This window comes from Lissotriton vulgaris, unplaced genomic scaffold, assembly GCF_964263255.1.
Source record: "Lissotriton vulgaris unplaced genomic scaffold, aLisVul1.2 SCAFFOLD_532, whole genome shotgun sequence".
Taxonomy (NCBI): Eukaryota; Metazoa; Chordata; class Amphibia; order Caudata; family Salamandridae; genus Lissotriton; species Lissotriton vulgaris.
In genome coordinates this window covers 689249-716868 of record NW_028245496.1, presented here as the reverse complement: position 1 = coordinate 716868, position 27620 = coordinate 689249, and the positions used below count along the sequence as shown (strand labels likewise).

General features: G+C 46.4%; 1 protein-coding gene across 1 annotated transcript in view; it reads left to right on the top strand.

Moving 5' to 3' along the window:
* Positions 1-11717: 11717 nt before the first annotated feature.
* Positions 11718-27620, top strand: part of LOC147666400 (ubiquitin carboxyl-terminal hydrolase 46) — a 186355-nt gene continuing 170452 nt past the window's right edge. The window contains exon 1 of the mRNA XM_086949090.1: positions 11718-12203. Within this exon, the coding sequence (XP_086805216.1) occupies positions 12168-12203 (36 nt within the window). The 5' untranslated portion in view covers positions 11718-12167. The remainder of the gene's footprint in view (positions 12204-27620) is intronic.

Genomic DNA, 27620 nt, shown 5'->3' with positions numbered 1-27620 from the left:
TTGATACAACAACACAAAAATTCATTACTATTCTTGATTATCCATAAATCTTTGTAAGTGCTTCATTAGTAAAACGCACATTCAAACCATTCATCCAGTCCGGTCAATCATCCATATTTCATAAGCCATAGAGACTCACCAGTGCTATCGCACTAAAATGAAAGAATCCTCCTTGAATTAATTAAGGAGAAAGGTACTGCAATGTTGAGAATGGAATCTACGAAGTATAGCAAAATCGGTATTAGTACTCCTGCTATAATAATAATATTCAGCGGTCTTCAAATAAGTAAGTTCACTAAAACAGATTTTAACTAGTGAATTACCTTTATTAAATAAATATCTATTCTTTAAAACGATTTCTTTTTGCAGTCAATCGTACCACCTGGGGGCTAGCTCTGTCAATGGAAAGACAATGGAACAAGATTGTGATATCAGGGCTCACCAATTTCTTTCTAAAGTCAGGCAGTTTAATACTGCCATTAAGAGTAACTCAATTTTCTCATTACCTTCATATTTGTTCTGCGGTGCTGAAAAATTATTAACCACTGATAAGGATATATATATATTTCCAATATTGTCAAGGATTTCACCTGTGTTGATAAACATATAGGGCCCCATATTCATATTAGTATAGTACATCTAATTTCTATTGCAAACATTTGTCAAATCCCATTGTTATCAAAGGACGTGGGCACTATCTCACCTTATTAAATCACACAAGCCAAATATTAATCTGTTTAATTCTGGGCCCGGAGTACGATGTGGTTGTGGCTGTATCCATCAGGACGAATATAATGGAAAAAAACAAGAAACAATAATTAGTCCCTGTATTCAACTGCTACTGGGAAAGGTATGCCTTTTCTTAAGCCTCACTATTAGATTTTTTTAAAGATTTTGTTTAGAATTAGGGGCTTAATGCTCCTCGGGACGCGGGAATATTATTTAGCGATGTGTGAGCGACCAGGGTTACCTTTAGGTTCAACAAAACAAACATTTTTAAAACTTTAATATAAATATATAACTAGTGTCAGGCGTGCAGCAGTGTGTGGCATGCAGCAGTGTGTGGTGTGCAGCAGTGTGGCGTGCAGCAGTGTGGCATGCAGCAGTGTGGCATGCAGCAGTGTGAGGCGTGCAGCAGTGTGCGGCATGCAGCAGTGTGCGGCATGCAGCAGTGTGAGTAATGCAGCAGTGTGCAGCAGTGTGAGGCGTGCAGCAGTGTGTTGTGTGCGGCAGTGTGTGGCGTGCAGCAGTGTGTGGCGTGCAGCAGTGTGTAGCGTGCAGTGTGCATCAGTGTGAGGCGTGCAGAAGTATGTGGTGTGCAGCAGTGTAAAGTGTGCAGCATGCAGCAGTGTGAGGCGTGCAGCAGTGTGTGCTGTGCAGTGTGCAGCAGTGTGAGGCGTGCAGCAGTGTGTGGCGTGCAGCAGTGTGAGGCGTGCCACAGTGTGAGGTGTGTAGCAGTGTGAGGCGTGCAGCGTGCAGGAGTGTGAGGCATGCAGCAGTGTGAGGCGTGCAGCGGGGTAAGGCGTACAGCAGTGTGAGGTGTGCAGCAGTGTGAGGCGTGCAGCAGTGTGAGGCGTGCAGCAGTGTGTGGCGTGCAGCGTGCAGCACTGTGAGGTGTGCAGCAGCGTGCAGCAGTGTGAGGCGTGCAGCAGTGTGTGGCATGCAGCAGTGTGTGGCGTGCAGCGTGCAGCAGTGTGAGGCATGCAGCAGCGTGCAGCAGTGTGAGGCGTGCAGCAGAGTGTGGGGTGCAGCGTGCAGCAGTGTGTGGGGTGCAGCAGTGTGTTGGATGCAGCGTGCAGAAGTGTGTGGCGTGCAGCAGTGTGTGGTGTGCAGCGTGCAGCAGTGTGAGGCATGCAGCAGTGTGAGGCATGCAGCAGTGTGAGGCGTGCAGCAGCGGGCAGCAGTGTGAGGCGTGCAGCAGTGTGTGTTGTGCAGCAGTGTGAGGCATGCAGCAGTGTGAGGCCTGCAGCATGCAGCAGTGTGAGGCGTTCAGCAGTGTGTGGCGTGCAGCAGTGTGAGGCGTGCAGCAGTTTGAGGCGTGTAGCAGTGTGACGCATGCAGCAGTGTGAGGTGTGCAGCAGTGTGAGGCGTGCAGCAGTGTGCAGCATGCAGCAGTGTAAGTAATGCAGCAGTGTGCAGCATGTAGCAGTGTGAGGCATGCAGCAGTGTGAGGCGCGAAGCAGTGTGTGGCGTGCAGCAGTGTGTGGCGTGCAGTAGTGTGAGGCGTGCAGCAGTGTGAGGCGTGCAGCAGTGTGAGTCGTGCAGCAGTGTGAGGCATGCAGCAGTGTGAGGCGTGCAGCAGTGTGAGGCATGCAGCAGTGTGAGGCGTGCAGCAGTGTGTGGCATTTTTTTATTTATTTATTATGCGATTTATACTGCGCAAACTAAACCCGAAGGTGTCAAGGCGCCTATCAAAAAAGGCAGAGCACAACTACAGGTACGCGCGTACAAAGAGATGGGTCTTCAGGTCAGTTCTGAATTATTGTAAAGTAGGAAGAGACCTTAATTCCAGTGGGAGAGCATTCCACCACTTTGGGGCCAGATTGGAAAAGGCTTTACCACCCCATCTAGTTTTCCGAATTTGTGGAACTGAGAGAAGAAGTCTATTGGAGGAGCGAAGGTTCCTGCCAGGATTGTGACGAGACAAAATGGATCCAATTCCAGTAGGGCTGTTTTTTGCTAAAGCCTTATAAACCATACACATGGTCTTAAAAAGTATCCGGTCCTCAACAGGAAGCCAGTGGAGCTGCTTCCTGGCAGAGGTGGCAGAGGCACATCGAGGTAGATCCAGGATAAATCTGGCTGCTGCATTCTGGACTGCCTGCAAGCGCTGCAGCTGACTTTTATTCAGTCCCGCATACAGCGCATTGCAGTAGTCCAGACGGGAACCCAGGAGGGCAACAGCAAGTTGCTTCCTTGCCTGCAATGAAAGATAGTGCCTAATTTTCCTTAGTATGTGGATGATACCCCAACAGGTCGATACAGTCCTGTTGACCTGTTGGCACATACTAAGGATGGGATCAATCATAACCCCAAGGTTTTTGGCTGAGGAGGTAGGATCAGGACAAGCTTCCAATGAGTCCGGCCACCACTCAACTGACCAAATCTCCTCCTTTCCTCCAAACACCATCACCTCAGTCTTCTCCCCATTCAGTTTCAATGAGTTGTGAATCATCCATTGGCCGACTGCCTCCATGCAAGATCTAAAATTGGAGGCAGTCGACGTAACTGGCTGGGAGAGAGAGACGAGGATCTGGGTGTCATCCGCATAGGAAACTACCTCCATCCCGAAAGATCTAATAAGTCTGGCAAGGGGGTCACATAAATGTTAAAGAGGGTGGGGCTTAGCGCCGACCCCTGTGGGACCCCACATTGCACAGACAGGGATGGAGATAGGAATTTACCCAGCATCACCCGTTGCTCTCTATGGTCAAGAAAAGAGGAAAGGAGCCCCAGGGCCGTCCCCTGAACCCCAATCTCCCTCAGGCGAGATGTTAAGACCGAGGGAGAAAGGGTATCGAAGGCAGCCGTGAGGTCTAAAAGGATCAGGAGGGAGGTCTGTCCCCCATCCACGCGCGTGCGGATATTATCAAGCACTATGGTGAGGGCAGACTCGGTGCTGTGTTCCTTCCTGAACCCATGCTGGGAAAGATCCAGACAGCCCGAGCTCTCCACGAAGGCAGCAAGATGTTTATTTAAATGTGTTTCTAACATCTTCGCGGGTGCCGGGAGCAGTGAGATGGGGCGAAAGTTTTTTAGTACCCGGGGTCAAGAGAAGGTTTCTTGAGCAATGGTTTTACTACAGCATTTTTCCACTGCTAAGGAAAAATGCTTTCCCTCATCGCCCTATTCATGATGTCAACAAGAGGGGGTAGGAGGGATTCTCTACACTGCTTGAGGATCTTTAGAGGCCAAGCATCTAGCGGGGAACCGGACTTAGTTTTATTGAGAAGAATCTCTAAGTCCTGTAAAGAGAGGGGAGGAAAGCATTCCAGAACTCCGGACAGAGAAAACTCTGCGGGAGCAGGGTCCGAAACAACGGGAGCCGGGGGCTCAGTGGTAGAAGATCTCTGCGACTCCAAAGCGATGTAAATGTCCGATATTTTATACTGAAAAGAGGAGGCTATTCTATTGCAGAGCTCCTGAGATGCAGTTACAGGGTCGGGGATCTGAAGAGATGTAAGAGAGTCCACTATCCTGAAAAGCTCTTTAGGAGAGGAAAGTGAGGTTGTAAGGGCCGTGAAGTAATCTTGTTTGGTCCTAATCACTTCCGACTTATACTTTTTTAACAGGATCTTGTGGGCTTCCCTATCCTTTTGGTCCCAGCTAGAATGCCATAGGCGCTCCTGTCTCCTTACTTCCTGTCTGAGGAGTCTTAAATGTTCTGAGAACCAGGGGGCTGAGGGTCTTTTTCTGGCTGAGTAACATGATCGAATAGGAGCCAGTTCATCCAGAGCCTCCTTAATGGTCTTTTCATATTGTGAGACCGCCGACTGAACATCCTTCTCTTGGAATGTGGACAAACTAAGCGTCCACGGATCAAAAGAATTTTCCCTGATGTTTTTAAAATTCCTACGTACTTCCGTCGTACTCGGAATTTTTCTAATGGTGTCCTGGATCGAGTAGGTCAGATTGAAGGGAACGGCCAGGTGATCAGACCATGACAGAAAGAAGGGATCCGTTACTGTCAGCCTCTGATCATTAGAGAAAATCCCATCGAGCTTATGCCCCGCTCGGTGGGTGGGCATGCAGCGTGCAGCAGTGTGAGGCGTGCAGCAGTGTGTGGCGTGCAGCGAGCAGAAGTGTATGGTGTGCAACAGTGTGAGGCGTGCAGCAGTGTGTGGCCAACAGCGTGCAGCAGTATGTTCAGCCTTAAAAATAAGAAGGTGCTGTATAGCCATTCTTGCAAACTAGCATTCGCCTAAATTACCAGAAGACCAATGCCCCACTCTCTGGAACACCTTGTGCTCCCGTCGCTGTGCCCGTGACTGAGCGCCATCTTATTGAGCAGCAAGTTCTTAAACTTGACTATTTTGCTACCCCTGCCTCCTGCACGCCGCCCTATCAGAAGTCGAGGAGCCACCACACCCCCTCGTTCAGAGCTTCAGAAAGGCAGGCATACCCACCGTAATGAGACTTTTAACAAGAGGATGTGGGCGGGGCAGGTCCAGTAATCTTGCGAGAGAGCCATATCGTTGTTCTGAGCCGGGGTGGCGTATTTTAATCAGATAGCTCCCTGTTTGCACTCTGTCGAGGTGTATATTTGTTGGACCTGTGCCATTCGCAGTCAGTTGAACCATTGTTCCTGTTGTGCAAGTTACAAATCCATTAATCTCAGCAGCTGACAAAATCCGCTGAGCGCTCCCGTCAGATGGAAGCCACTATGAGTATCGTGTTTGTGTGTTTTTCTGCCTATGCAGCTCACCCACATTAGTCGTCGGTGGTATACAAGTGCATGAAGCTCAGCGACTCTGCCACCACCCCGTTTCCTAACCCCCCATGGTGTTGTTAACAAGCGTGAAGGCCTTGGATCAAAGCCCCATAGCATTCATTTTAACAAGCTTCATATTTCTTGGAACATTTGTAATCAAACCAAGTCGACTCAGAGCTTTCAGGAAAAACGAGAAAATCTAGCCTGATTGCGCTGCAAGGAAAACAAGACGTCATCGTTTGGTTGCTACGGGCGTGAAATGGATCCAAAAAAAAAAAAAAAGAAGCTTGTGAGTGGTGCCGCACACGCACCTTTCCTGCCATATGCTTTGAATTAATTGAAAGTATATGTCAGGAAATACGCGTAATAGACACCAATAGGCCAGGGGCAGAGCTATGCACCCGCCTCTGGCCTATTAGTGTCTACCTGACAAACAGCAAGCAGTGAAAGACCAATAGCAAGCCACAAAAAGAAAATCACACGCACGAGCGTGTGGAATTTGCAGCTCTATTTTTAAACTCCCTTCACGAGGGCTCTCTTGCGAGCCCCAAAAAGCATACAATAGCAAAACATAGCATAGCATAACAAAACAAAGCATAGGATAGCAAAACAAAACATAGCATAACAAAACAAAACATAGCATAGCAAAACACAACAAAGCGTAGCATAACATAACAAAGTTTAGCAAAAAAAAACATAGCACAGTATAACAAAACATAGCATAGCATAACAAAACACAACAAAACATAGCAGAACAAAACATAGCATAACATACCAAATCATTGCCTAACATAACAAAACAAAGCATAGCATAACAAAACGTAGCATAACAAAACATAGCAAAACACAACAAAACATAGCATAGCATAACAAAACACAACAAAACGTAGCATACATAACAAAAATAGCATAGCAAAGCATAGCAAAACATAGCATAGCATAACAAAACACAACAAAACATAGCATAGCATAACAAAACACAACATAGCATAGCATAACAAAACAAAGCTTAGCATAGCATAGCATAGCATAACAAAACATAGCATAACAAAGCATGGCATAGCATAACAAAACATAGCATAGCATAACAAAACATAGCATAGCAAAACAAAGCATAGCATAATAAAACACAACAAAACATAGCATAGCATAACAAAACATAGCATAGCAAAACACAACAAAACATAGCATAGCATAACAAAACACAACAAAACATAGCATAGCATAACAAAACATAGCATAACATAACAAAACATAGCATACCAAAAACAACAACACATAGCATAACAAAACATAGCAAAACACAACAAAACATAGCATAACTTAACCTCTTAGGTGCTGCGCCTATACCAACGGCCGACGGCACCACTACCTCGGGAGTGCTGCCGTCGGCCGTTGGACGTTCCAGCTGCACCTGCGCAATGGAACGTTCAGCACTGGAGCTGGACGTTCCAAAGCAGCTAAGGTGTTAACAAAACACAACAAAACATAGCATAGCAAAACAAAACATATAATACCATAGCAAAACATAGCATGCCAAACACAACAAAACATAGCATAGCATAACAAAACATAGCATAGCAAAACAAAGCATAGCATAATAAAAAACAACAACACATAGCAGAGCATAACAAAAAAGCATAGGATAGCAAAACATAGCATAGCATAACAAAACAAAGCATAGGATAGCTAAACAAACCATAGCATATCAAAACAAAACATAGCATAGCAAAACACAACAAAGCATAGCATAGCATAACAAAGCAAAGCATAGCATAACATAACAAAGCATAGCAAAACAAAACATAGCACAGTATAACAAAACATACCATAGCATAACAAAACACAACAAAACATAGCAGAATAAATCATAGCATAACATAACAAGCCATTGCATACCAAAACAAAACAAAGCATAGCATAACAAAACATAGCATAACAAAACATAGAAAAACACAACAAAACATAGCATAGCATAACAAAACATAGCATACATAACAAAAATAGCATAGCAAAGCATAGCAAAACATAGCATAGCATAACAAAACACAACAAAACATAGCATAGCATTACAAAAAACAACATAGCATAACAAAACAAAACAAAGCTTAGCCTGGCATAGCATAGCATGGCATAGCAGAACATAGCATAACAAAGCATAGCATAGCACAATAAAACACAATAAAACATAGCATAGCATAACAAAACATAGCATAGAATAACAAAGCATAGCATAGCAAAGCACAACAAAACATAGCATAGCATAACAAAACACAACAAAACACAGCATAGCATAACATAACAAACCAAAGCATAGGATAGCAACACTAAACATAGCATAAAGAAAGAATACGATAGCAAAACAAAAATATAATAATAGCATAGCAAAACGTAGCATACCAAACACAACAAAACATAGCATAGCATAACAAAACATAGCATAGTAAAAAACAAAGCATAGCATAATAAAACACAACAAAACATAGCATAGCATAACAAAACATAGCATAGCATAACAAAGCATAGCATAGCAAAACACAGCAAAACATAGAATAGCATAACAAAACACAACAAAACACAGCAGAGCATAACAAAACAAAGCATAGGATGGCAAAACAAAACATAGCATAACATAACAAAACATAGAATAGCAAAACATATAATAGCGTAACAAAACATAGCATACCAAACACAACAAAACATAGCATAGCATAGCATAACAAAACATAGCATAGCAAAACAAAGCATAGCATAATAAAATACAACAAAACATAGCATATCATAACAAAACATAGCATAGCATAACAAAGCATAGCATAGCAAAACATAGCAAAGCATAACAAAACATAGCATAGCATAACAAAACACAGCATAGCAAAGCATAACAAATCAAAGCATAGGATAGCAAAACATAGCATGGCATAACAAAACAAAACATAGGATAGCAAAACAAAACATAGCATAGCATACAGCATCACTCAGCACCACCACAGCATCACTCAGGGACACCACAACATCACTATGCGCTACCACAGCATCACTGAACGCCACAGCATTACTCAGTTCGCCATCACAACAACAATCAGCTCCACCACAGCATCAATCTGTGCAACCATTCCACAACAATTGTTTCAAATATGTTCTCGCAATGTTTCAAGCTGTATTACAAATGTAACAAAAAGATGTTAATATTTTACTTCTGTTTTTAGATTTTCATCAAAATAAAATACACTGAACACAATCTTCACAAACGTTATTTACAAAAGTTTAAGCTATTGCCATTATAAATTACAATAACTTTTATTTAAGTATTAATTATTTTTAAAAAAACTTAAAAGCCATTGTTATTTGTGATATCAATACATGTAAGTCACTTAAATACAACACTTATTGCATTACAAATGCACATTTGCTAAAGTTATAACTATTGGCATTGTAAATGACAAAGCTATTAATTTTGCTATTTTCAAAAACAAAATATAAATTAAAAAAATTCATTTACAATACCAATAGCTCAAACTTTCCTAATGCGAGACCTATTGCATTGCAAATGCTTGTTTTGTGAAGTTTTTAGTATAAAATATATTTAGAGCCATCCTGCTGTTGTGTGAGCTCCCAGGCTAAATAATAAATAGTAAATGAGGACCTTGGTTTGGTATAAAACTTTTAATTTAGCATGCGAAGAGCAGAATTTGAGCCCTATGAACTCTCTTCTGCTGATGTAACTAGGACAGAGTCAGTACCGTCAGGACAGTGAAGTAGTGTGGCTCACTGGTTAGAGGCGGCAGACCCGAGAGCAGAGGATGGCCCGGGACCAGGGTTCGATTCCCGGCGCGGCAGGTTTCTGGACCAGGGTCAGCGGACTCGATAATTCTCTCGCCTCGGTGCCCACTCTGATCAGCGATCACACTCGGCAACTCTGGGCATTAGCTTGCCTCATCTTCACTAACGGCCCCACCAGACCGCCGGGGATGCCTGGTCTCACCCTGGAGATACCCATTAAGGGACCATCTCTCAGGGAAGCCAGGAAGGGTTTCGCAGCGGTCGAAGCGCCTTGGGACCCTACGGGTAAGTAGTGCGCTATATAAATGCCAATACATTTACATACATTTACCACGAAACCAATAGAGATAGCCCAGAGCAACTGGTACCATCTGAAGGATGGAACCTTGCTGTTAACCTGCAAGCTTCAACGTGTTAAGGTTTAATTATATTTTAATGCTTCAAATTCAGGCTGTATAATGTCATGAGTGACTAATTAATTGCCGCCTGGCTTTTTTTAGTCACCAAACGTTGTATTCTAGGACTTGTAGTTTCGCTTGTAACCTTGTCTGAAGGTACCAAAGTCCCCAGCATGTGTTAAATCAAGTATACGCAGCACTGTCAGGCTAATCGCTAGTAAAATGTAATCCTGAGCAAATCTACTATTTGTATATATATGTATATACAGATAACTCTAACCACTAGTATAAGCCGTAGACCCTTGTACTCACTACCATTCCTATGTGATTCTTAGAGTTTATCCATTTGTATCTCTTCCTTGTGTGACTTCACAACTTGTACATTTGCAATGTTTTCTATTTGTATCTTTTATGCAGGGCCGGCGCTAGGCATGGGCAGCGTGGTCGGCTGCACAGGGCTTTGCACTCAGCCCACCAGCATGGGGCCACGCACTGGTGATGTGTCCTGTTGTTTCCTTGGCGATCTATTACAAAGAAAGGTGTCGCCTGCAATTAAGGTCCATTGGAGGGGGCCCCCTCCCTGGGCCTATCATGGATGGTGTCAGGAGGCATAGGGGAGGGAGATGGAGACGCTCCCTCAATTGCAAGGAGACCATTCACAGACACTGTGGGGGGCCCATTGTCCAGCATTTTGGCTCCCCCACAGTTTTAACTTTTAGACCACAATCAATTCTCACACCTATCGAACTGAAGGTGTGAGAAATGCTTGTGGAGTAAAAGTTAAAACTGTGGGGGCGCCAAAATGCTGGACAATGTGACCCCCACAGTGTCTGTGAATGGTCTCCTTGCAAAGGTTGTATGATTTTACTACGCATTCCGTTGCAACGCATGCCTTTTCCACGCATGCGTTACAACGAGAATGCCACTGCCAATATGCTTTACAACGAAAATGCCTTTACCACGCATAGTAATACTTCGTTTTTCGTTGTATAACTATGCTTGTTAATGGCATTTTCATTGTAAATGCTTTTTTCGATCCCTTCCCCCATTCCTTATATATTCCCGAAAATCATTAAAAGTTAATATCATTAAAAAAAATACTCACTGTTTGTCATAGACGGACTTCTCCTTCAATGTAAATTGGTCTCTTTTCTATATTTTTTGTTTTGGAAGTACGTGGACGCACGTACGTTATTACATCGTTAGGGAGGCTGGCTTTTTGCATGAAGGACGAAAGGCACAAATCATTCTCTTTATGGTAAGTGTGATTTCTTTTTTTAAACTCAATCTTTTTGTTGGGGGGGGATCCCCCCCCAACCCGCCTAGCCCCCCTTTTTTTTATTCTACCTTTACCACACATTCCTGTACTACGTATTTCGTAGTAAGGAAATGCGTGGTAAAGGCTTTACGTGGTAACCACGCATGCGTTGTAAAGCATGCGTGGTTAAGTACAGCGTGGAAACGGCTTCATTGTACTGGCTGTTTCCCCCTTGCAAGGGGCCACTTATCTAAATTAGAGGGGGCCTCGCACGGTCCCTTTTAGCCCAGGGCCTCGCAAATCCTAGAACCGGCCCTGCTTTTATGTAACTCGTGTAATCCAACATCCTTATGTATCGCAACTGGTTCTTTTGTAAAGCTTTCTGACACATTAGGGTAATGTTGGCGCTATATAAAATCGCATTAAATAAATAAATACATTAAAAAAACTGTATAATTTGCCGCGTTAACCCTCAATTGACTGCGCTGGGTGTAAAAGATACGTGGAGGAAACGCACACGACTATCCGCTATCTTTAATTGTAAGTTAGTGAATGGAGTATCAGCCCGCGCCTCAGTTGATTTAATGGAACGGCGTGTGTTTAGAACCCATACGTCAGGCACCAGCAAAGTGCACATACAGGACACGATAATGCGACTCATCCTGTTCCATGTGACTGAAACATCCCGCCCTCCGTCCCATCCTGTGCCCTGGATGCACGTACATAACGGCGAAGCGGAACTGCATCTCCCAGGCAGTGCCGAGGCGCAAGGCCCCACCCCTGAGCCCGGCCATTGGCGGCTCCAGGGCCCGCTAGTACAAGCCGGGCTTCCCGGTTGGCCTCCGCCGCTGCCAATCCCGGCTGACCCTGTCGCTGTGTCAGCCCCCTCTGGCGCCGGGCTGTGCCTGACATGGAGCCAAGGGAAGACCAGGACAGCCGGGGCCGCCGCCGCCACCTTGCCCCGCAGGCCCTCACTTGCCGTTCCGGCCCTTGACACCCCGGGAGCAGCCGTCAGGCAGGCGGAACGGCAGATGTGGGACTAGGGCAGCAGACCCGGGGGGTGTGAGAGGCGGCCCGCTCAACCTCCAATTCAGGAGGCTGCCGTTTAGTCATCCCTGGCCCTTCCTCGCATTCCTGCCATCGCTAGCCGGAAGCACCGTACCCACTCGCTCCATCAATGTCTGTAGTGTCAGCACTGCCCACCTCTACCACCCCCGCAGCCCACCACCTCGGACCCATGGCTGGTACCCCCTTGTAACGATGGCGCTGCAGGATCCCTGCACCCTCTAGCCCATAAATGACTGTCCGGAACATCGGCTCCCTCTGTAATATGGTGAGTACATAGAGTCACAGGTGCATGGTTTGTCCAGGGAAGCAGTGCTGAGCCCAACCGATCCTAATTTCATCAAGCTGGATTACACGTTCTTGCTCAATACTAACTTTTAATGCTCTATACTCGCATTACGGTGCACGAACTAGTGCCAGTTAATTTTGCACAACAGTACTACCATACACGCGTCCTTATTGATTTAGAAAAGAGCTGAGAAATTAGACATGAAGTGGTTCAGAGTGAACTGTAAGTAATTTGAACAGTTTAGTTTTAATATAATATTCAGATTATTGTGCCTATGCCTTTTCATAAGGAAGAAGACATAAAATAAGGCTAGTTGAACTCTTGACATAATTTGAGGCAACTTGTGATCTTTGGTATAAGTTTACCCTCCGAGGTGGCAAGGCCTTACATGCAAGGTATAGCCGCATGCAGGTTGTCATAGGTCTCTATGCGTCTGTCACTGTTATCTCGTGTAAACGTCTGCCACGAACCAAGCTGTATGCCCACATTCAGTTGTGGTGGTACTGAAATATATAACACCCGTTATCCCTCCCCACCCCCGCTAAGTTTACACACCAACAGTGATGAGTGTATAGAGAACTTATGGGCCTGCAGATATCTCCCATCTAGTAGGTTATGGCAAGGGCTGTATAATATTGGGTTGGTGCCTGTGTTTAAATGAAATAGATCTAGTAGTAACTCTAGGACCAATTTCTGCTCAGGGAATAATACATGTTCTAATCGTCTTCTTCCTCCGCTTCCTGACTCTCCCGGTCCATGTGTACTAGGTTGTGTATAAGGGTCCCCCAAGCTCTGGCTATGTCAATGTGTCTAAGTCCTTTCTTTGCTTCCCTCATCAGTATTCTTCCCTCACATTCTACCCATTTCAGAAGCTCCGCTCTCCAAATGGTTACGCTTGGGCCCCTTGCTGATTTCCCGATCCAGGTTATTTCCCGTTTTGCTAGTATCGAAGCCAAGTCCTGGAATTTAGTAGTGACTTTCTTTTTGGCTGTATGGGGGAACCACCCTAGGAGGCAATAAGCTGGGAAGCAAGGTATTTCCTTGTCAATTACCCCTCCCACTAAGCGTGTTACTCCTTCCCAGTATTCCCATAGCTACGTGCACGTCCATAGCATGTGTAGGACATGTGCCTGTTCTTCCCTGCAGTGGGGGAAGGCGGCTCCCTCTACTTGAAAATATCTACGTATGCGTTCAGGGGTCAAATAAGCCCTATGAAGAATATAATCGTTTATGAGCCAAAAGTGTGCATTTCTAGATACTTTAGATATCCCAATTTATAGATATCCCAATTTGTACGGTGTCCCAGTCCTTTGCCTGTATAGGGTTGCCCAAATCTTTGTCCCACTGTAGACCGAGCACCTCAAGCGGGCGTAAACCATCCGCAAGTAATGCCTTATAGAGACAGGAAAACGCTTTGACTATGCCCGCCGATAGGGCTATGTAGTAACAGGTCTGTTGGGATATGGGTTCTGCTGAGCCCATCTTCCATTGTTTCCGTATTGCTGCTGTAAGTGCTCTATGCAGTAGGAAATTCCCCTGCGGTAATCTAAACTCAGTACGGAGGTCCTCGAACAGTAGCAGCTTGTTATCGCGGTAGTGGTCGACCACCTTTGTCACCCCAGCTTCCATCCGGGTTCCCAGAACCCTCTAATTACCCCCATGTGCTAGTGTGTATAACATGTCTAATGGTATATCTGGCGAGTATGGAATCCTTACTCCTATTTTTTGTAGGCACCGACTCCAGCATCTAGCCTGTACTTAAAGTGCCTGAGAGTCTGTCCCTGTGGGTTTATTCATCCAGAGAAATGTTTGCAGTAGTCCCCGTAATACTGGGCTAGGTACTTCAAATTGGTTCGCCTGTCGCCGCTAGAGGCTATGTTTCGGACCAACAATTGCAGTTGCGCCGCTATATAGTAGAGCTCAAAATCAGGGGCCACCATGGCCCTGGCCTCTGTAGGCCGTTGCATTGTCACTAAGGCCACTCTACTGCGCCCTGAGCCCCAAATAAAAGTCTGCATCTGGGAATTCAGGTCCCTAAAGAAGGACTTCTCAGTGGTAGTGCACTAAAAAAGTATAATAGACGGGTAGGGCAACCATTTTGAGTAGCGCAATCCTGCCGGCTACTGATAGCGGCAGGGTTTGCCAAAAATCCATAGATGTCTTCAAGCCCCGTGTGGCCCTCTCTATTTTGCCCTTATAGAGATCTGCCCAAGTGTGATAAATGTGAACTCCCAAGTATGACAGGCAACTAGGTTCCCATCGCAGGTTTCCAAGATCCTCTGTGGAGAGTCCCGTTTATGTCACTGGGAAGAGTCAGGACTTTTGCCTGCTCATCTTTAGTCCTGATACAGCCCCAAATCTCTCCAGAAGGGGTCCAAGCCCCTAACAAGTCCTCCCTCCTCCCAGTCCGGAATAACAGGTCGTCCGCGTAGAGCGCTAGCTGGTGGGATACTTGTCCTACAGTCAGGCCTTGATATTCTCGTCCCGTTCTAGCAGCTAACGCAAGGGGCTCCATGGAGCGGATGGAGGGCACCCCTGCCTGGGACCTCGCTCCACGAGCCATCCCTGCGGTACAGTCCGCTCCATATGCACTCTGGCCGTAGGGTTAGTATATAATAGCCTCGTCCACTTTATAAACCCCTCCCCCAGCCCCATGTGCACCAGCTCTTCGTAGAGGTATGCCCTTTCCTAGCTGTCAAATACTTTCTCTATGTCGACGGCGAAAATCAATGCCGCCTCTCAATTCTCTCTATTGGCATCCAGGACAGTAAGTAGGCGTCTAATATTGCCCACTGTACTACGAGTTGGTATAAACCCAGCTTGGTCCTTATGTATCAGCGTGGTCATGAAGGGCATCAGCCTGGCGGCAAGGATCCGGCTCAAAATTTTATAATCAATGTTCAACATTGATAGTGGGCAGTAAGCAGTAAGCTGTCTTGTCTTGCGCCTCCATGTTTGGGTTCAATACAGGGACCACAAAAGCTTCTCTTGTAGTGGTTGGGAGTAGCCCGAATATGCCAGCCAACTCATACATCTTTGTAAAGTGAGGAATCAGTTCGGCAGAATATGTGGCATAAAACTCCATTGAGGGCCCTCCCGTGCCCGGGGGTTTTATTCCGAGGCATATGCTTAATAGCGGCAGCTATCTCCTGGGTCGTTATGTCATAGTGTATCTGTATTTTTCTCCGCGATTCACAGTATCTGGAGGTTGGCCAGATATTCGCGAAGTTCCTGCGGCCTAGTAAGAGATTCACTAGTGTACAAGGCTGAGTAGTACCTCATAAATGTCTCATTGACCTCCTCCTGCGTGTAAACTCTGTTGCCATCCTCAGTTTGTACTTCTAATATGGGGGAGCCTCTTTTAGCTGGGTTAGACAGCCATGATAGCAAAGATCCCAATCTATCCCGCTCGGAGTGCGTTTTATCAATGTCATTCTTCTAGTGGGCTGGGTATGCTCAGACGTGAGTCCCAGGCTCTCCACATCACTGGAGTCAAGCTATCCAGGCTGAAGAAGGCTGATAGCCAGAAACCGGTCCTTGGATGCTTGATTCCGGTCTAGGGAAGACATGGCTTGGTAGTTCGGGCTGGACTGTTCCCATGAGGCACATGGTGAAGGCTGATTTGCATATAGCCATTGTCTGACCTAGGGTGGTGTGGAGTGCAAAAAAACGATGGATTTAGGCCCAGATCTTTGTACTGGGGTGAATGTAAGACATTGTTCTGCATTCTGTCCATCAACTGTGTTTTTTGCAATTTTCTCCCCGAGTGGGCTGGGTATGCTCAGAAGTGAGTCCCAGGCTCTCCACATCACTGGAGTCAAACTATCCAGGCTGAAGAAGGCTGATAGCCAGAAACCGGTCCTTGGATGCTTGATTCCGGTCTAGGAAAGACATGGCTTGGTAGTTCGGGCTGGACTGTTCCCATGAGGCACAGGGTCATGGCTGATTTGCATATACCCATTGTCTGACCTAGGGTGGTGTGAAGTGCAAAAAAGGATGGATTTAGGCCCAGATCTTTGTACTGGGGTGAATGTAAGACATTGTTCTGCATTCTGTCCATCAACTGTTGTGTTTTTTGCAATTTTCTCCCAGAGTGGGCTGGGTATGCTCAGACGTGAGTCCCAGGCTCTCTACATCACTGGAGTCAAGCTATCCAGGCTGAAGAAGGCTGATAGCCAGAAACCGGTCCTTGGATGCTTGATTCCGGTCTAGGAAAGACATGGCTTGGTAGTTTCGGGCTGGACTGTTCCCATGAGTCACAGGGTCAAGGCCTATTTGCATACAGCCATTGTCTGACCTAGGGTGGTGTGGAGTGCAAAAAAACGATGGATTTAGGCCCAGATCTTTGTACTGGGGTGAATGTAAGACATTGTTCGGCATTCTGTCCATCAACTGTGTTTTTTGCATTCTTCAAGTTGAAGCAGCGCAGCCTCTTTGCTCTCATTGCAACCTCTTCCTTTGCCTCCAGGAGTTCTTGCTGAACCTCAGGATGGTTCGGTCGCCTATGTTCTATGCTCCGTAGACACTCCACTGCTTTTTCAACGTCAGTCTGTCTAATCCCTTTAGATTCAGCAATATAATAGCCTCGTACAACTGCCTTAAAGGCGTCCCATTCCATTTGGGGGGTTGACGCTGTTCTGACATTATCATGAAAATATTGGGTGATTTTAGTCCAAATTGCCTCCTGGAAGACCTGGTCCTCCAAAGCCTCAGGTCTTAGTTTCTATGTCGGTATGGAAGGTCTAGGGAGCGCCCATCTCGGATGCAATAGCACTGGATTGTGATCCTAAATAGTTCTGGGTAAGTATTCGATTGTACAAATCGCCCCATGCACATCCCGTGAGCAAAGGAACAGATCTAGTCTAACATTGACCTTGTGAAAAAAGAATAATCCCGGCTCTGTGGGTTTAGGCGCCTCCAGGAATCTATCAGCCCCTATTGTTGTTGCCAATTAGTGAACATTTTAGACATTCGGGTCGTTTGTGAATCCCACAGGATTGGATGGGAGCAGTCCATCATTGTATCAGCCACGCAATTAAAGCCCCCCCGCCCCCCAATTATTGTCGTTCTCATCAGTAAAGGGGCTAAGCGTTGCGATGGTGTCGCATAGAATGCATTTTGGCCATTGTTGGAAGCGTAAATCTTTATCGGGGTGAGTTCCTAACCCTGTAGCCGACCCCTCACTGCTATGAATATGCCTTCCGTGTCTATAGTTGGAAAGGGACTCCGGCCCATATCCAAATCAGTACACCCCTGGCATATGCTGAGAATGTAGTAAAATACGCCTGGCCCCTCCATCTTTTCCGCAGCACATGCCCTTCCTTATCTGTGAAGTGCGTTTCCTCTAATAATGCAAAGTGCACCCCTATCCTCTGTAAGTAGGTGAAAATCTTGTATCATTTTGGCATAGTATGCATACCTCTGACATTCCATGTCAAGTACTTATACCCCTGGGTATTAGCCATTTGCGTATCAGTTATGGGGGAAAGAGCCTCCTGTGCCTCCACTGTGCAACCATGCTTGAACCTCTACAAATAACCCAATTGAGTTTGTGCGTGTTGCTGTGTGACTCTCTATTCCCTATCCCTAAAAACGTAAACCAACTGCCCCCACTTCCCCACCCCAGGGCCAGTGGCAGCAAGCCACCCACCCAAACCGCAACTACATGCAACATGGTGCGTGGAAGAACTCCTGCAAAGTTCTGCAGCATAGATGGACGTCTCCTATAGCTCCTCAGCCACAAAGTCCCCACCCGACCTGAGTAGTCAATAGTTTGGGGCACTGCCCGGAGTGTATGCTCAGAACTCCAATCTCGTCTTTTACTTTTGTGGTCGGGCTGTTTAGTTACTTGCATGGCCGAAATTCTGCAGTCCTCTCTGGTCACGTCTTCGTTGCCCTATATCATATTGATATTGATATATGATATTGTCTGCTGCGCCCGGCTTGACCGTGGGCATCTCCAAACTTGTTCTCTCTGAGGCATGCGATTCTGGATCTGATTCAGAGTACTGAGGGAGGGAACCTCGTTTTGATGTCTCTCCATCCGCCTGGCCTCCACTCAGTTGTGCTATCGCCTCCATTACTTTCTTGTGCCCTAGACTGGCCTCAGCTCTGAACGGCGCAGCTCAGCTTCGGTGCTCCTGGTTCCTTCTGCTACTCTGCTGTTGTTTCTGCCATTCCCCCCTTCTGCTTCCAATGTTGGTTCGTTTTGGGCCTCCATCCAGTCCCATGCCTCCTGCGGAGACTGAAAGAACTGTGCTCCACCAGGAGTTACCACTCTTGATTTTGCTGGGAAGACCATTGATTATTGGAGTCCGAGCTGTCGTAGCCTCTGCTTTACCTCCTGATAGGATGCTCTGCATTTCTGAAACTCCCTGGAAAAATCAGGGAAGATGCACACAGTCGCAGTGTCGATTCTCAGTTCCTGTTACTTACACGCCTGGGCCAGGATATAGTCCCGATCTTTGAAGTGCAAAAGTCTCGCTATGATTGGTCGTGGGAGGGCGTCTTGCTGGGATCCAATGGGCTCTTTCCAGGACTTAAAGCTCAGAGAGGCACTCCAGGGTCACAACGGTTCTCAGCCATTGCGTCATAAATTTCACCATGTCAGTACATTCCAGTTTTCTTGTCATACCCACTACTTGAATGTTTTTACAACATGACCTATTTTCAGCATCTTCTGCCCTGTTCTCCAGGATTCACACTTTGGCTTCCATAACTGCCAGCCTTTTCTGCACTGTGGTCATGATCAGGGGAATCTCCACCAGTTCGTTCATTGTCCGCAACTTTCTCCGCTATTTTTGTATGGTAATCCTTTAGCAAAATAAGATGAGTAACAATAGCATCTATCTTGGATTCTAAGGCCTCTCTGGAGGCAGTGATGGCTTGCAATATATCATGTAGTGTGGGGTCGCAAGCAGGACTTGTAATCGGCATTTGTGTTCTGTCCCTCCTGGTCTGGTTCCTTCCTTCTGGTGTATTTGGACATCGTGTCTGGGCGCTCACCTTCACTATATATGGCTGGTTGCTGCGTGGTGGCTCTCCGTTTCCTTGGCTAGGCCTCAACATCCTCTCTAGCTATACTCACTGGCGACAATAGGTTTGCCCCAGGAAGTGCACTTTAACTATCAAGTTGAAGCTCTGGCTATTGGGCGGGGACTCACACCTGCGGTTTCATCCGTTCCCCCAATTATCTATGTTATTTGATCCTCTGTAGTGACCCCGCCGCCCCCGCACAGGGTTCGTTTTTCGTCCTTTCGTAACTGGACGCAAGCGCTCTCGGGTTCACAGACCTTTACAGCAGCGAGCGGCGGTTGCTAGAGTGGTGTTTAGTGGATGAGTCACTGGTCCACGACACCTAGTGGTCAGGTCAACATGTTTCGGCCTGGAACAGTCCTTACTGGACTGTGGCCTTCGTTAGGACCAAAGAAATACATATGGAGTCCTTATTGTTCAGGGCTTCACGGATAGTGTTATTAGTGAGTGGAAGCACTCACCCGCCTTCGTCAGTGAGTACACTTTGCTCCAGACGGAACATGATTATAGGTACCGGCTTTAGACCTATAACATAAATATTCATTTTATTTGCATCATGGTGTGGAGAAATGTAGGAAAAGGGTTTAAGCTTGGCTTTAACCCGTCCTGCGCAGTGCTCCTGCATGCATCTCTCGCTCCTGCATGCATCTCTTGAGAGATGCATGCAGGAGTACGCCAAGACATGGGTACATGGTGGGACTATTTTGATAATGAGACAGCCTGTATGTATGTATGTATGTATGTATAAATAGTTTTGTAACGCGCACTATTACTGGGGAGTATCCTGGCGCGGTGGGAAAGGCAAAGAAGGGTGAACAAGGATCAACTTGTATGCTGCTGCTAAATAGGTAGGTTTTTAGATTTTTTTTAAATTGGGCTATAGATTGACTGGAGCGCAGATGAAAGGGGAGAGCATTCCAGGCACGGGCCGCTACCACAGCAATGGACTGTCCCCCTAGTCTGGTTCGCTTGAATCGGGGAAGGGTCATTTTAAATAGCGAAGATGATCTCAGTACTCTTGTGGGGGCATAGAGTGTAAATCTTTTCTTTAGATAAACTGGACCTTGGTCATGAGTCGCTCTGAACGCAAGTACTAAGGTTTTAAAGAGGATACGTTGAGGTACTGGGAGCCAGTGAAGGCTGGACATATGGGACCGAACACTCTTCCATCTAGGAACATTAAAAAGGAGACGAACTGCGGCATTCTGAATGACCAACAGACGTTTGGTCAGATAAGCAGGAATGCCGCTGAACAGGGAGTTCGCATAGTCCAGCCTTGCTAGAATGAGTGCTCAGGCAACAGTCTCCCTCGCCTCTCTAGGGAGCAATGGAAAAAATTTCCAGAGCATTCTCAAGGTAGCAAAACACGTCCCAGTTAATTTTTTTTATATGGTCCTCGAATTTTAGATCCTCCCCAAACCAAATCCCAAGATTTTTCGGAGGGCCACCCATCTCCTTGGGACATGGGATGTTCGGGGGCCACAGTGAATTTTTAAAACTGGGAGGGAAAGACCCATAAAAGAGGACCTCCGATTTGTCCTCATTACATTTTAGCTGGGCCAGAGTTAGCCAGCGGAAAACTGAGGATAGGCAGAGATGGACCTTTGCTGTGTCCAGATGATCGTGAGGCCAGGTGAAAAGTAGCTGCGTATCATCCGCATATCCTATAATCTTAGCCCCGTACTGTTCCGCAAGATACACCAGGGGGGTAATATAAATGTTGAACAGCAGGGGGCTAAGAGTGGATCCCTGTGGGACCCCCGTATGGAGTGGTTTTGGTTCAGAGGCATGAGGTGGCATCCAGACCTGTTGTGTCCTACCCGAAAGAAATGAGGACAACCAGGCCAGGACATTGCCACCAATGCCGATAGTCGATAACCTGGCGGTGAGGAGCGTATGGGGGACGGTATCGAAGGCGGCAGAGAGATCCATTAAAATCAGGACTGCTCTGCCGCCCCCGTCCAGGCACTCCCGAATCGACTCCGTCATTTCTACAAGTGCCGTTTCAGTACTATATGCAGCCCTGAAGCCTGAATGGGCTGGATGCAGAGCATTGGAGGTCTCTACAAAGCTTTCTAATTGTCGGAAGACTATTTTTTCACAAATTTTAGTCAAAGCAGGGAGAAGGGAAATGGGCCGGTAGTTTCCGGGAACCGTGGCATCAAGGCCTGGTTTCTTCAGAAGCGGCAAAAGCTTAGCCTGTTTCCATTCAGCAGGGACCACTGCAGAGGAAAGAGAGAGGTTCACGATCTGGGTGACATCCCCACAGACAGTGCTGGCCACCTATGACAGTACCCGGGCAGGGCACGGATCGGCGGGAGAGCCTGATTTAAGGCACTCAAGAAGAGGCAAAACATCACACTCTGCCACCAGCGCGAAGTTAGTGAGCTGTTGGGTATCAGAGGGCTGAGGCCTAATAGAGATGTTCATCCCTGGGTTCTCAGTCGGTGACGCAGAGGTAAGGTCCTGCTGAATCTTAGCTATTTTGTCTATAAAAAAATTAGACAGAACTTCACACCATTCCCCAGTGGATGGAAGAGTGGTGGTTTCTGCAACAGGGGACACGAAACTTTTGACAATAGAGAAAATTTCTCTACTGTTATTTTCCGCTTTGGCTATTCTCCCTGCGTAATAGAGCCCTTTAGCAGTTTTAATAGCGACATAATAGTTCTTTTGGGCAGTGTGCAGAGCGGCCTTTGCGTCAAAGCTATGCTCGCGCCTCCAGACTCACTCCAACTTTTTACAACCCAGTTTTAGCTCCCTCAGCTCAGAGGAGAACCAGGGCTGAGAGAGGCTGTGTCGAAATCTGGGTGCGGTAGCATGTTTGGTGGACGCATTCGCCGCCTGCCGCACCCACCCATTAAAATCATCAACCGCCTTGTCCAACTCGGGTGTGAGTGGCAGGTGAGTTTTTAATAGTTCCTGGCCAAACACAGCCAGGTTAATTTTCTGGGGGTGTCTGTCGGGGAGTGTCAAAGCTGATCTGCCCACGTTGTCCACCTCCCATGAAAACCTGATAAGGTCGTGGTCCGACCAGGTAACCTTTTCTGGGCCTGACATTTTGATAGGAAAGTTAGAGCACATCAAGTCTAAAAGATGACCACCGGCATGAGTCGGAGACGTCACCCATTGTTTGAGCTGTGACAGATCCAAAACCTCTTCTAGTCTGCGCGATTCCAGAGCACCAATGTTGTCAACATGAATGTTGAAATCGCCGACCAGAAGAAATTTGGGATAGTTCAGGGCCCGGGGCACTATACAATCCTCCAACGTCTCAATAAAGTGGATGGCAGGGCCTGGGGGCCTATAAACCAGGGACCCCCCCAACGTGAAATGGGGACAAATAATAAGGGAAAAATGAAGAACTTCACCCTCCACCCCCACCGCTAATTGCTCGGAGGTAAAGTGTGACTCTTCTTTAAAAATTACTGCTAAACCCCCTCCCCTACCTAGAGGTCTATCCACTCTGGCAATCTTAAAACCTCTAGGGTCTGCCAGTTCAATGGTCGGAGCACAAGAATCATTAAGCCATGTCTCTGTGATGAAAAGTAGATCGAGCTGACCATCCGTCAGTACCTCGAAGATGTCAGCGGTGTGTTTCACCACAGATCTAGCGTTGATTAGGCCTGCTCTGACAGTTGTAGTGCGATCCGCACCGGCGCCTGAGCGCGAGGGTAGTGCGAGCTGGGTAGAGAAACCGCAGCTCGGACAGACCGACGCAACGTACTCTGGTCCTCTCCGCTGACAGCAGCTTTGCTCAGCGGGGGGAGCCAGTTTCAGAAGATCAGTGCGGGAATAGATAAGCCTATGGGGCCCAGCTCGGTCATATAGAAGAGAGGCAGGATGGCTGGCCCTGGGCCCATCCGAGGCACGGACGGGCACAGAAGGGCCCTCCTTTGGCACGCAGACGGCACGCCCGCTGCGCGCTCTGGGGCACATCGCTATTTGAAGCCCAAGCCCCTCCCCGAGCTGGACCGCTAACTCGAGTCCAGCCGGGGTCCGGGACTGCCCAAGATGGCGCCCGACCTAGCCCTCCACGTCAATCGGCACAGGCAAGCCGCGGTGGAACGGGGCCCAGGGGGACCGGTAAGCAGCGCACACAGCGGTACACAAAGGTAGAATTTAAAAATACATACTACTCAATTATTAAATCAATTGGAAGTGTTAAAAGTAAGTTTTAAAAAATGGGTCGACTAAATGGTACAGCGTGAGGCGGTTAGCAGAAGAGATCACTCGCAGTCTGCTTCGCCAATCCCAAGCGCGATCACAAGGTGCTGCCACCACCCTGGTCAAACGCCCGTCTTCTTCCATTGTTGATAGTTCCACCATTATAACCTGTTTAGAGCATATACTGCTTTAGCGGTGAATAATGTGTTCAGCTCAAACATTTTTCCTCCAGTAATCGCAACTTTTCATGGGTAGGATGTCGTAATAGACTTGTGGTGCTGTTTAAATTTCTGTCTGAAGATTACATTGATTGTTTATCAAACAAAGGGATCCACCCTAGTAGAAAAAGAAGGAAAAAATGGAAAAGTGGTGTCACCTAAGAAATCATGGAAAACACACAGCTTTGTTAAAATACCCCTCACCCACCAAAAGGACAGTTGGTGGCATGCTTCATCATCTGGGTCTCCTCGCATAGCCGCCTAACCGCACACGAGCAGTTAGACGCTGCAGAGATAGTCTATTTAATCATTGGCTTCTCATTTTCTATCTTCCAATGTTTGACTATAGGTGCTCCTTCCATCTCGTTTCTGAGACTCATGAGGCTTGAAAGGGGTTAATTAAAAGTACGTAAAAACTAGGGACAAGATCGCCTTCCAATACTTTAATTCTGGGCATAGATTGCAGAGACTGATTTCGAATTCAATGGAGGACGCGCTATTGGCGGTCTCTTAGTATAGAGTGTGTGTTTTACATTCTTTGTTTGTTAAGTATTGATTTATCTGGACAGCATATCACAGCACCAACTATAATCATAATGGATAGAAAAATATATCACACAAAAATATATCACTTTTTCTTACAGGTAACTATCCCCATTGGTGCAAAGTGTATATGTTGATTCTTAACCATGTTTTTGTTCCAGAGCCATATCGTCAACAATACCTATTGGGGTATATAATGCATTGCATGTGGACTGTCATGTACGTCACATAGTAACTATCTTGTAACATTATTTTTCCATTTTTGAAAATTTGAGCGTATAAGGGATCTCCTTCAGGTCCTGATGAGAAGCCAGGGGAGGGCTTCAGAACATGTCAAATCAGGAAGTACATCACTTTTCCATTTTTTCCTTTTTCTTTCTTTTCTACACGTGTGGATCCACCTCTTGAGCGCTTGATGAGCGCTACCTCTTCACTCCCCTTTTGGTTTTTTGATTACATTGATTGTCCTGCAACTTGGGGCTGGCCAAAGCTGGGTTCCTTTTTAGTGCACAACACAAGGTTGCCTTTTTTTGGTGCCCACAGAGTCTGCACAGATAATACAGAGTAATTTTTAAAATCAAGAAATGTGCTGAAGTGGTGGCCCACCACTGTATGCCCCTCAATTTGCCAATATGGAGCATGCCTGGGTTGAGTGCTCTGTTAGATGCCCATGACTCGGTACCTTAGCTTGAGGAAGTTGTGACCTTCCTCGTGGATTTTTACTCTGACTGTGTCCTATGCTCCTTTCAGGAGCTAGAGGACAGTCCTTGGCTGGGAGTTTATCAAATTCTTATGTATAATGCCTTGATGGTTGAGATGCGGAGCATCTGGTTGGTGGCTCAAGAAGCCTCTGTTGTTCATGCTGGGGTGCAGTGTATACTGATGCATAGATTGGGTTGCAGAGCTGTAACAGTGCTCTATGCAGCACTACAGTGTTACAAAAAACAAATGATGGACGGAATGCTGACAATGCAAACATTCTCCCCCCAGTCAAAAGATCTGCGTTAAATCCATCATTCTTTTGCCCACTACGCAACCCCAGTTTGAACCCAGCCATATGCAAATCAGTCTTGACCCTGTGCCCCATGAGAACAGTCCAGATCGGAACTGCCAGGCCAGGTCCTCCCTGGACCGGAAACTAGCATCCCGAGACCGGTCTCAGGGTATGTCACCCTTCCTCAGCCAGGCTAGCTTGAATCCAGTGGCACAGTGAGCAAGGGATCCACGTCTGGGTATACTCATCCCACTTGGGGCGAAAAGTGTTACAGTAAACAAATGATGGACGGAATGCTGACAATGCAAACATTCTCCCCCAGTCAAAAGATCTGCGTTAAATCCATCATTCTTTTGCCCACTGCGCCACCCCAGTTTGGACCCAGCCATATGCAAATCAGTCTTGACCCTGTGCCCCAGGGGAACAGTCCAGACCGAACTTCCAGGCCAGGTCCTCCCTGAACTGGAAACCAGCATCCTGGGCCCAGTTTCAGGGTATGGCAGCACTACAGGCGGCTGATGCGAATATGGCTCTGTTGAGCAAGCCCTGATGGGATGCATGTATGGGGACTGAGCTGAAGCTCAATCAGTTTAATTAACATCACACGTACCTTACCCCGCACAGTTTTCACAGACTGTTTCAGGGACTGATCCCAGTGTGCCCTAGATATGGTCATAATGATGCGACTTTTATTCACCTGGTGTGGGACTGCGAGCTGTTGCTGGCGACATGGCGACATGGGGACAGGTTATGTTATGTTAAGAATTTTATAGAGCACATGGTTACTCCATTCAGGGTGTCCCTGCGCTAGCCTCCAAAGTCCACAAGCGACCCGTGACCTAGTCCCATACTACTCGGGGTTGTCTAAAGAACCAGTTTTGGAGGTTTTTTTTATGGAATGTAATTTTGAAACATTCCAGTCTCAGATCAAGAGGAAGAGATTTCCACAACTTAACAGTTAGGTAACTGAAGGAGCGCTATATAAAACTCTAAAAATGTTTTTTATAAAAATATTGATTCGACCAATAACATTTTATGATGATAAATAATAGTGAATTTCAGGTAAAACAGCACCGAAATTCCACCAACCGTATTAAAGCTTAGACACAATGCGCTACAGACTTACAAGCAGACCCAATTTGCAATGCTAATATTAGCACTACAGACCCCAGAATGTTTTTATGGTTTATACAAATGCAGCTGGACTAGTCCCATTATTCCCCGACGGGCCCACCATTAAATATATTTCTTTACAGGCTACTGCTGTTCTCCCTAAGCAAGTGAGGGTAATTGTGAGTTTTTCAAACCGCAACCAAGATGCATTAGGAAATCAGTGCGTGTCCTAGAAGGACACGCATCTGACTTATTGTGAAACAGCAGCGTAGAAGGTTGAAGGAGTTCCGGGTTATAAAGCATACTTGTCTAAATTAAAATTTGAAATTATGCGATATAACAGTGCATCCTGTGACATTATTAATTTCCCATACTGTTATTCTAACACTAATGAATACTGCCAGGGTGTAAATTACACCTTGTTAGTACCAGTGTAATATAATCTGAATGCTGCAATCAGTAACTAAAGTTGATTGGTTAAGCTTTCCAATATGTCTAACACTTTGCAACACCACATTGGGTGCTTTCTCTTATGAATATCACATCGGCTTAAGCTAGAAACAAAATTGTTTGGGTCACAGCTGTATATTATGCCCAGGTGCAGCATATTCATAATTATGAGGGAAATCCACACACCAGCACAATCACATACTTCCAGTAGCCAGCAGAAATTAGCTGGTATGAGTAGTAATGTAGTTGACCTCGGCAAGTTAAGAAATACATTTTGGTTTCCAAACATGGATTCTATGGTCGAACAAAAGGTAAAAAATTGTATTAGCTGTGCTGAGAGCGATAACACAAAAATAACGCATAAAGTGCCGTTATCCTCGGTAGCAGTGCCAAGTATTCCATGGAGCAAACTGGCCATGGACATATTCGGTCCAGTGGATGACTTGGGAGTCCAAAGGAGATTCATGATTGTACATATTGACTACACTTCTCATTGGAACAAGTATAAATTTGTTTCACGCACCACAACAAGTGTAATTATCGAATTTATGAGAGAATTGTTCAGCAGTGAAGGAATTCTGGAAATAATGGTGTCCAATTCAACTCAGTGGAAATGAAGGAGTTCCTTAATGAACTTGGCATCAAACAAGAGAAAACTGCCCTAAATTGTCCCAAAGCCAATGGCTTGGTTGAAAGGTCAAATCGTATGATCCGCACCGACAAGACCGAAAGACAAAGCGGTGCACGGGATAGGCAAGGCACGGGCGCTGTGGCCGTGTGACCCATCGCCAGGTAGGTCGATGCCGCAGCATGGGTGGGCTGGTGTGGGGGCGGCGGGAGTCCTCTGCCGGACGGGGCGCCCCTCTCCCCTGAACC